Source organism: Ailuropoda melanoleuca, chromosome 2, assembly GCF_002007445.2.
Source record: "Ailuropoda melanoleuca isolate Jingjing chromosome 2, ASM200744v2, whole genome shotgun sequence".
In the NCBI taxonomy this organism is placed as follows: domain Eukaryota; kingdom Metazoa; phylum Chordata; class Mammalia; order Carnivora; family Ursidae; genus Ailuropoda; species Ailuropoda melanoleuca.
Genome location: NC_048219.1, coordinates 56,418,730 through 56,428,312, shown reverse-complemented (window position 1 = coordinate 56,428,312; position 9,583 = coordinate 56,418,730). Strand labels below are relative to the sequence as shown.

The 9,583-nt window shown below is 45.0% G+C and overlaps 1 protein-coding gene across 10 annotated transcripts; it reads right to left on the bottom strand.

The window, feature by feature from the left end:
- Nucleotides 1-1,494: 1,494 nt before the first annotated feature.
- LOC105237718 (translation initiation factor IF-2-like) lies at nucleotides 1,495-5,757 on the bottom strand. Of its 10 annotated transcripts, none has more exons than XR_004623287.1 (3): nucleotides 4,651-5,757; nucleotides 4,063-4,148; nucleotides 1,495-3,687 (listed from the first exon to the last, which is right to left on the bottom strand). XR_004623287.1 is itself a non-coding variant. In XM_034653813.1 (2 exons), the coding sequence occupies exons 1-2, from the start codon at nucleotides 5,592-5,594 to the stop codon at nucleotides 4,143-4,145; spliced, it is 456 nt and encodes a 151-aa protein (XP_034509704.1). In that variant the 5' UTR covers nucleotides 5,595-5,753; the 3' UTR covers nucleotides 1,495-4,142. The 10 variants fall into 10 exon arrangements, 1 of the variants encoding a protein (XP_034509704.1); XR_004623286.1 differs by having other exon boundaries at nucleotides 4,063-4,873; nucleotides 4,978-5,757; XR_002142708.2 differs by having other exon boundaries at nucleotides 5,145-5,751.
- Between the last annotated feature and the right edge of the window lie 3,826 nt (nucleotides 5,758-9,583).

Genomic DNA, 9,583 nt, shown 5'->3' with positions numbered 1-9,583 from the left:
CACTTGACTTCTTATAATTGAAGTCTCACTTCTTCAATGAAATCCTAATCCAAATATATCTATTAAATAACCTGTTTACTTCCATCATATCGCTTCTTGTAATCAAAAAGGATCTTGAGTATTAGTTTGTTCACTTATTTATTATTTGTCTTCATCCAGAACACAAGGTCAATAAAGACAAGGATTTTGTCTATTTCGTTCACAAGTGTATCTCTGGTGAATTTTTTAAATAAATAGGTGTATGAAGTAATGGACAAGCAAATGCTATAGCACATGTGTCAGTTCAACTTAGTAAACATTTATTGGGCATCTACTATGTACCAGGCACTTGCCAGATGCTTTAGATTCAAAGATTAAACAACCCTACTTCTTTCCCTTAATTCTGGAAATATTTTAGCCATTTTCTCTAAATATTGTCTTTCTCGCATTTTTTTTCTTCCTGACCTCTTTAACATCTTGTTTCCCATTTCTTTGCCTTCCCCTTTTTTGCTCTATCCTGAGTAATGTGTTCAGATTTATCTTCCAGTTCTCTAATTTTCTCTTTATCTGTACCTATTCTACTTGCACTCACTTTCTGTTTCTAATTTTAATAATTATACTTTTTTTATTTTCAGAAGTAGTATTTTTTCTCAATTCTGCCTGGTCTTTTTGATTCTGTTTATTCATTTTTCATGTTTTGTTTCCCTTTTCTATTGCTTTAAACATTTTAAACAATTGATATTTAGTATATGATAACTGTTATATAATGTCTAATTCTGTTCATTGTGGTTTCTACTGGCTTTCACTCATGGGAGCTTGCATGTTTCCTAATGTGGTTATCATTTTAATTGTGATTTTATGTTCAGTGGGACTTTATCTGTTTTAGACTCCTATGAAACTTTTAGAATGTCCTTCCACAAAGATCAGCTTCTTTCTGCCAGGTGCCCTAGTATGCTACCAAACTGGGGCCACTTTAAACTAATTTTATAGCTGAAGTTTCCCAGACCAGGTAGATATATAAATTTCAAATCCTACACTTGTGTGAGGGAAGATTGTGTTTTAACATCTCATGGTCTAGGCTTAGACAGACAAACTTTCTCATTTCTCTTCATTGCAGATAGGCAGGCTTTTTTTTTTCTATTCTATTCTTTCATTTAGTATGTATCCCTTTGTGGGTCTCACTTTTATGAAGAATTCTCTATTCCAACTCTCCATCTTTTGAGGGAACTATGCCTGGTCTCCCATAATGGCCCTAAAACCAACCCTTGAAGTCACTGGGATAGACAGACTTTCCAAAGCAGCAGAGCTCCAGTGGCAGTTTACCACTTTGAATCCTAGTCCATGCGCGTACACGCATGTATGTGATGAGGATTTCCCTAATTTGCATGAGAGTTTGACTATGTATTTAAAAGTATATTTGGTATATTTTATCTACGATATCCAGAAACACAATAGCTAGAAACACAATACTCTGCCTTCTGTGAACATGTGATATTGTTCTGGGAGACAGAAACATCTGTTCATCCAACCATCAACATTTTTATTGGTTTTTCTGTATCAGACACTAATAACCAGGTACACATAAAAATATGCTGAGAGGCAATGCCCACAGTGATGTGAGGATATAGGGGTAAAAGAGACCAATTCTAATGGGGGATATGGGAAGACTTTGCAGATAAAAAGGTGTTGGAGCTGGATAATAATAATAATGCCTAACTTTTATCTCATGCTTATTTTGGACCAAGCACTGTGGCAAGTACTTAACATATATGGTCACATTATCCTTACAAGAAAGCATAAAATAGGTACTATTCATAGCATCTCAGTTTTACAACTGAAGCATAGAGAATTTGAGTAATGTTCCCAGTCATACAGAAAGTAATTGGCAGTGCCTGGATATGAATTCAAGTAGTTTGAATCCTGATCCAGGGTTTTTAGCTACTATGCTATATTGTGCTTGAACAGACAGGGATTGGGGGAGGGTGTTCCATCCAGGAGGAAAATGATGCCTATATCCTAGATGACTGTGAGGATTGTTTGAGATACTGTAAGGAAAACCACATGACAAGCACTCCATAAATGGCTACTGTGTTTTCTCTTTAACTTTGTACCTTTAGGGATGGAGCCATACTATATCCATGAAGATAGCTTCACCCCCACAGAACCTGATGTTCACTAGTGGTTAATCCCTTGGCTGATTTGTCGATGGAACTAAATGTTACTTTGACGGTAGCTTTAGCACTTAGAATTGTATTGCAGTACATGTCTCAAAGCACTTTTACATCTATCAGCTCAGTTCATCAGCACATCAGTTCTTGGAGGTAGGGCACATATCTGGCTTTAGTGACAAATGTGAGTTTTACTGAGGTGGGAATAGCTTCATCTTGGGAGAAGGGTAAGTTATGAATTCTGCAACCGGAGGAAAAGACCAAAGAAGATTGACTGTGGGGCTCTAGATAGCCTCAGGAAGGAAGTGGTGGCAGGAGGCCAGGCTTCGATTCCTGAATGGTCTCTCTAGTTCCAATCTTGTCATCAGCAATATGTGAGAGCCTCTCTTTGAGTCTTAGCTGCCTCCTGATTCAGCGACTGCTAAATGCTTGAAGTGGGCTTCCCTTCACGTGACGCCTGCCACACTTCGTGGTCGATGCTCCTCTTTAGACTGAGCTCTGTAAGAGCAGAGACTCCTTATTCACTGGTTGTAACTCCAGCATCTAGAACAAATCTGACACGGAAGGTGATCAAATATCTAAACAAATGATGAAAGAATTACTTGGATAAAAAGGAAAGAAGAGAGGAGAAACAAGGTCAGTGTCGTAGATTTAGATCTCAGGAATGGGGAAAGGAAGCAAGCAGGAACCATGAGAAGGTTGAGCCAGAGAGTCAGTCCTGCCAGAATGTGGCACTCAATGAGCTAAGTGTGGTCATGTCTGATTACAAAGCACTTTAAGAGTCAGGGGTTTCCCTGGTGACTTTAATCACAGCCTGCCCTTTCCATTTGTTTAGCCCCACCTTATTTTAAAGGTAGCACACACATAAAATGTAGCACTGGCCTTGCCCAAAGGGCCACAAATTCCAGAGAGCTGAGAAAGCTGGATTAGTGGCATGTGTATCAGTGAGATTTTACACTGGTGAGGGATTGCAGAGCACTTTGTGAACATGGCCCAAATAAGCTTTCATCTGCAAAATAAGCCTCCATTCCTTTGGGATCCCCTTTCTCTCTCTGTCTTCAAAGTCCTAGGTCAAAGTTCAGCCTCTTGTACTGACATGCATTTCTGGGTTCACCTCTGGGAGCAGCTTGCCCTTCCTCTTCACCCTAGTACTTCCCTTTCCTTCTCTCTTGCTTAGGGTCTACTTCAGCAGACCTTCCACAGACCAAAGAAGCCACAGGCCTCCAGGAAACAGCCCTTTCTTTTGTCTGGAGCATTACGATACAGGGTTAGACTTGGCCCAAGGAACAGCATGATTAGATCAGCAAATCAACCCAAAAGTTATAGAAACAAGATGTGCTTACCCACCATTACAAAGGGACGCTGTGGTTCTCTCCACTTGGTTGAATGACCTACATTTAAACTTTTGGATCCTGGGTACAGGTAGAGTCTTTGGGATCAGCAAGATGGGGATCTAAATGCGCATCCCAGGAAAGAACCAGCTACCAGCTGTGGCTCATCTCACGTCTGAAGCGTCTCCTCACCCAACTATGAAAATGACCTAATTGTGTACAGACAACAGCAATTGTACAGGGAAAATAATACAGTAATGCAAATATTCAAACCAAATTGGAAAAGCAAAGCAAGAAGGAGCCAGAAAACATTAGATCATTCAAATTGCAACCTGGCCAAGACAGCATCTGGGCGTGCATCCTCTGTCCAGCTTTTGTTCACATACCATCCCTAATGCTTCTTTGCATTTATAGAATAATGGCTCGGTATTTGCACAAAACCCTTTGTGTGACTGCATTCTAAGGAACAAGGTTCTCACACTGTCCCTTCAGAAGGGTCAGAGAATTCCGCAGTGGAATGCTTTAATAGGCCTCCGGTTCAGAAAGGGCCTCTCGCTGGAGGGAGGGGTGGGGGAGTGATGTACCTTTGGCCGGCATATATATTTTAATTGTATGACCAGGGCAGGCTGTACTCATTTTCCTTCCTCACTGGGTCATTTCCACCTTAGTTCTGAAAACAAAAAAACAATTGATTAAAAAAAGAGGCTTCCTGACTGAAACCTTGGATCCCCTCTTTGGATTTGGACAAAAAGCAGGGATGTTCCCACTCCCACCTGCCCCCTCCATATCCTAAAGCTGGTTCAAGTTGGCCCGAGAGTCTGAGGAATAATGTGGTTTCCCTGTGCGCTCTTATTTGCTTGTCTCCGATGAGTGGTCCCCACCCCCCCTCTATGCGGAAGTCCCAGGCTCTGGAGTTGGCAGCCCCAGGCAGAACCCGGCTCTGCCACTGCAGGATCTTGGACAGGACAGACTACCTCTGAAAGGTTTGGATCGCTCATGGGTTAAAGCAGAATAATCATACTGCCCCCTGGGTTTGTGAGGGTGAAATCTTATAAAGAGCTCCTCAGAGTGCCTAGCACCTACTAAGTGTTCCAGAAGGGGCAGGTTTCCTTGTTATCACCACTTGGCTGTCCCTCACCTCCTCCCCGCCACCTCAGAGGATCACCGGGTACCTCAGCACAAGTCCAGTGAGGACGCTGCCAAGAAACATATTCTTCAGGGTTTAGCACCTGTCATAACCAGTTTCTCAGGTTCAAGGACCCGGAGAATGGCATTTCCCCGGTGGATTCCTTCCCCCTTCAGCTGAAGTGAGTGCTGGACCTTCCTATAGGAACAGGAGCCAGTCCGGCCCCAACCCCCACGGACCAGTTGGAGATGTCTTCATTTCCGAGGCGTCTGCATTTGTCAGGGCAGAGGAAGCCTTAAAAAGTGTGGGCTCCGGGGAGGAGAGAGAAGCACAGGGGAAAGCAGGCACCGCAGACAGACAAACCCGCCTTTACCTGCATCACGGCGGCCGGTCCCCTGGAGGCACAACCGGGACGGAGCCACCGCACAGGTCGCACTGGGGCAGGTTCCCCAGCACCCTAGCAGCCAGGGTAGACGCGAAGAAGAGGGGAAAAAAAAAAAAAAAAAAGTCCTGGATTCAAATCCCTGCGCTCTTCCTTACCAGCCGTGTCACCTTGGGCCAGTTGCTGTCTTCCGGGAGGGTGGAGGCCTTCGTTGGTAAAATGTGGCTAATCCCGTCGCGGGAGGCTTGTGCGGAGAATGCAACAGGCCGCGGAGGACACACGCCTGGGCGCGCGGAGGGAGTGCGAGGGGATGCCAGGGCCGGGCGGCACCCGCGGTCGAGTCCCGCGCAGCACCGGGCGAGCCGGGAGGGGCCGGCAGCCCCCCCGCCCCGCCCCACAGCCGCGCGCGGTCCTGCGGGGCGGCTCGCGCCTGGCCTCCTGAGGGGACCTGACCCGGCGTGGTCGCCGGAGCCGCTCTGAGTACCACAAGGCCGGGAGCACGGCCCCGGGGTCTCCGCGTGCGTCCAGCGCCAGCGGCGGGAGCTCCTGGGCGGGGACTGGCGCTCGCGCGCGGAGGGCAGTGGCCATTTGTCCCGCAGGAGGCCCATGCGGCCTGACGGCTCATCGGTCTCCGGATGGGGGCCCTGCTTAGTCACAAGTGTTGCAACCCAGTTCTGTTCTAAAACTATCACAAAGGAAAGAGAAGATTTAAAATAAAGAACCAAGTGTATGTTTGTATTTGTTACCAAGGGATTCGGTTCAACTGTATACACGTGTCGTTTTTTGGGGTTTTTTTGGTTTTTTGATTTTTTGGGTTTTCTTTCTTTCTTTCTTTTTTTAAACCTTCCAAGCTGTGTACTGCAGTGGACAAAGATTGCACCATGTTTGTGTTGCAGTGTTGCTATGGAAGTGCATATGGTTTTATTTGGTGGAAATTTGCAGAGAAATTGAAGGAAGTCATATCCATGCATGGCAAACAAACGTGAAGTTTCAGAAAACAGGCCTCCAAACAAATACTGGAATTAAGGGGGGCTCTTGACAATAACTTAAAATCTGTAATACTAGTGCATGAATGCAGCTCCACCTGCCTGGGTCCTAACCCAGGAGGCAGGGGAGGTAGAGTCAGGCAGTGGAGTTTAATCCGATCTGCCACTAACTGGCCAGGTGTCTTTGGCCAAGTTACTGGGCCATGGCTGGCCATTTTTTCTCTCTCTGGAACAGAGAGCAATTATCCTTACTGTGCATTGCTTTGGTGAGAGAAAACAAGATAACTGGTCATGAGCACCATACATAGTAAGTGCTCATTAAATGGTAGCCGTCATTCTGGAGTGGTGACAGCATTCCATTTATGCTCCAAGGCTATGGGCTTGTTCATCAAATATCTTTTGGGCTTTGAGGTTTGGAGCACTTTGGGGAAGCCAGGGGGGTGTTCAGTGCTGGCCCAACTTGGTTTTGTGTACAGTTATCGTCAGACTGGACAACTGCTAGAAAGTATATATACTTCAGCTGTCAAGGGAATTGAAAGGTCACCCCCCTGCAAGCAGTAAGGGTGCTGAGTCTCAGCAAGTTGGTGACAGTGTCAGAAGCAGTGGAACAGTGTGTCCTTCTCAGCATTTGGCTCTGATCTCCCCAGTCCATGTCGCCAGCAGTGGTCAGCATAGGCCTCAGCACCTCCAAGAGTACAGAAGGCCCATCTCCAAAGTGCTCACACCTGCTTCCTACTCTGAATGAACACTTTGGAGGACTGGATAATTATTATAATTGTAATGTTTTAAAATCTTCATTTAAATCTTCAGGTTTGATTCATGTAGATCGAAATCTTCCCGGAAAATACTCTGTATACACTTTTTGAGTTTTGAAAGATTCACAGTCCTGCTGAAAGGCTGTCTTGCCCCACCCTACCCCCCACTCCTTTCTCCAATACACACACTGGAGGTTGGCAGAGCACACTGAGAGCTTGTGCCAACCTTTATCAGGTTACTGGATCTAACTGGGCCTCTGTTTTCTGATCTGGAAAACGAAGATGCTGGATTAGGTGATTTCTGAAGTCCTTCTAGACCTACGTGGCTATGACAGTATGCCATTCATCTGTGTTGAATAGAATACAAGAGGTTTCTTTCAGCATTCTAGACCGTTGATGTTCTAACCTACATTAGGAAACAAAGAGAAAAAAAGTCTGTATCCTCCCTCAACCTGAGTGTTCTAGTTTTTCTTAGCTCCTTGAAGGGCCTTTAAAAAAAAGCATCTAAAATATATTGACTCACCCACACTTTTCATAGGCATGTTTTTCATGGGCATGGGGCCTTGCCCCAAGCCGGGGACTCCACAGTTGGGCGAACTGTTCCTCACCCTGCCAGCACATGTGTAGCGCTGATTGAATGGACTTTTGTCTTTGTGTCTGCTTAACACCTTCATTAGGACTGAAGTCAAGTTTCTAAAACTAACAAATAGTAGAAAAGGGGAGGGGGATCTAACCAATTTTGTTTTTAAACTATATGCCATATAACTTTGTCATCATTCTGTCTATAATTCAATTAAAGTTTTTTTCTGACAAAATTAAGGGACATATGTTCACTCATTCAGTCTACATAATAGAATGGTCAAGGTGTGTGTTTAGACAGGAAATGTGTAAATCTCTTTTTATGTATGTATTATTGCTACAATCATAAACTTGAGAAAAATTCTGCCACAAATGGCTACTGGCACCAGTGACCTCATTAGTGCAATAAATATTGCCTTTCACATTAAACACATTAGCATGTTTCTCTGGCTAATGATGTTAACTGTGTGTCTAATGATAGGATTACTAACGACTCTCAAAGCTCATAACTTCTCCCCTTGTTTCTGCCTTACAACTACCGTTGTATTGGCCGAGGCAGGGGAATGAAAGTCAACTCACCAGCTCTGCTCCCAGCTGTGTGTCACACACCGACTGTGTGACTTTGGACAAGCCTTTTACCCTTTCTGGACCTGGGTTTCTCACCTGAAAAACAAAGGACTCTGTTTTGGGCCATCTCTAAGGTACCTTCTGGTGTGGACAGTCAAGGATCCTGTCATCCTTCCTCCAGCCTGGAGAGGCTCTCTGCTGCCAGCTACTGTTGACTCTCGGAACTTCTATTTCCATGAGGCTGATTCCAGTCTATACCAGCTCTAAAAATCCTTGGCCCTTGCACCCTATACTGTTTTTCCTAGAATCAAGAGTGCAGCTTTTGCTCAGACTTGGGAGTCAAAACCCCAGAGTCAGTAAGAACCTCCTCCCGCTTAAAGACGAATTCAAGAACCGCAGTCCTTCCTGGGGTAGGTAGATCATATTTCCTGTGTGTTTGCTCTGTCACCTGATGTTTGCTTATCTTCTATTCAATCATTCAGGGTGAACATTCCATTTTTTGCCCTCTTCAGATTCCAGCCAGTTGAGCTTGTGGGCCCTTATGAAAACTTTCCCTGTGGGCATTTTTCATCCCTATTCTCTTTTTTAGAGAAGTTTCCAGGAAGGAATGTGGAATACAACCAAACAGGGTGGTAGATGGTTCTCCAGGAGTGGCCTCCATAGGCTCCTGGGCCAGAGAAACAGCAGCCCTTGGTGATAGAGACTAAAGGTTGGCTCTGGCCTTAACTAGCCTTGGGAGTATGTGGTCCTCCCCTGTATCTTTTCCTTCTGCTGCAACGGGTATATAACACCTTTCAATATGTACCAGACAGACAAGTCACTGTAAAGCAGCGTGCCTTAAACAGGACTCTGTAACTCATCAAAGAAAATCTTTACAAATCATTTAATTGGAATATTCTTTCTGGACTTGGGATAAGGTTTGTTTTCAACTTCTCCCGTAAGCTCTTTATTCTTCTGTTCCTATGTTTATTCTTTTTTTTCTTTTCTCTTCTCCTACATCCTAAGTGAAAACCAGGGGATGATTTCTGGATTATCTTGAGTTTTCAGTAAATTTTTGCTGCTAAATTACCCACATGAGATCAGGATACCCTGGAGCCACTATACTTATTTGTTATAGGTTGTCAGGTAAATAGAGAAGAGCTCTTCTTGGGGGCCCATGCAGTGAAGCCTTCCAGGAGAAGGCCTTTGTGGGGAGAAGGAATGCAACGGACCAAAGCAAGAAGCGTGGTATTATTCTGGTAAAGCCGAGTCTGCCATAGGGCACATCATCTGCCTCCCCCTCTTCTGCTGGACCCAGTGCAGGCAGCATGTGGTGCTTGGGAAGGGCCTTTCTGGAAAGGCGAACCACAAGAATGCAGTCCTGCGTGTTGCCTCCTGAGCCACTCAGGGCAGTGATGATTGGCCCCACACGAATGTGCCGATTGGTTCTGCCGCTTAACAGCTCATATCTGGAAATAGATACTTGTGTCATTGCCAGACTAGGGATGGGGGTGAGGTTGGGGACTGATTTGATAGCTAGGGATTTCAAATTCGTAAGTGCGCAGCCCAAGCTGGACAGCGTGTCCAGCTTTGTCCTGTTGGGACGTTGTTCCTGCCATGTGTGTGGCAGTTCCTTTCCCAAACGGGTATTTGGTTCTGAGTCCTAGGGCAGAAGAGAGCAAACAAACAGATGGAATACATTAACTACATCTCTTTTCTTAGGCCCTTTGC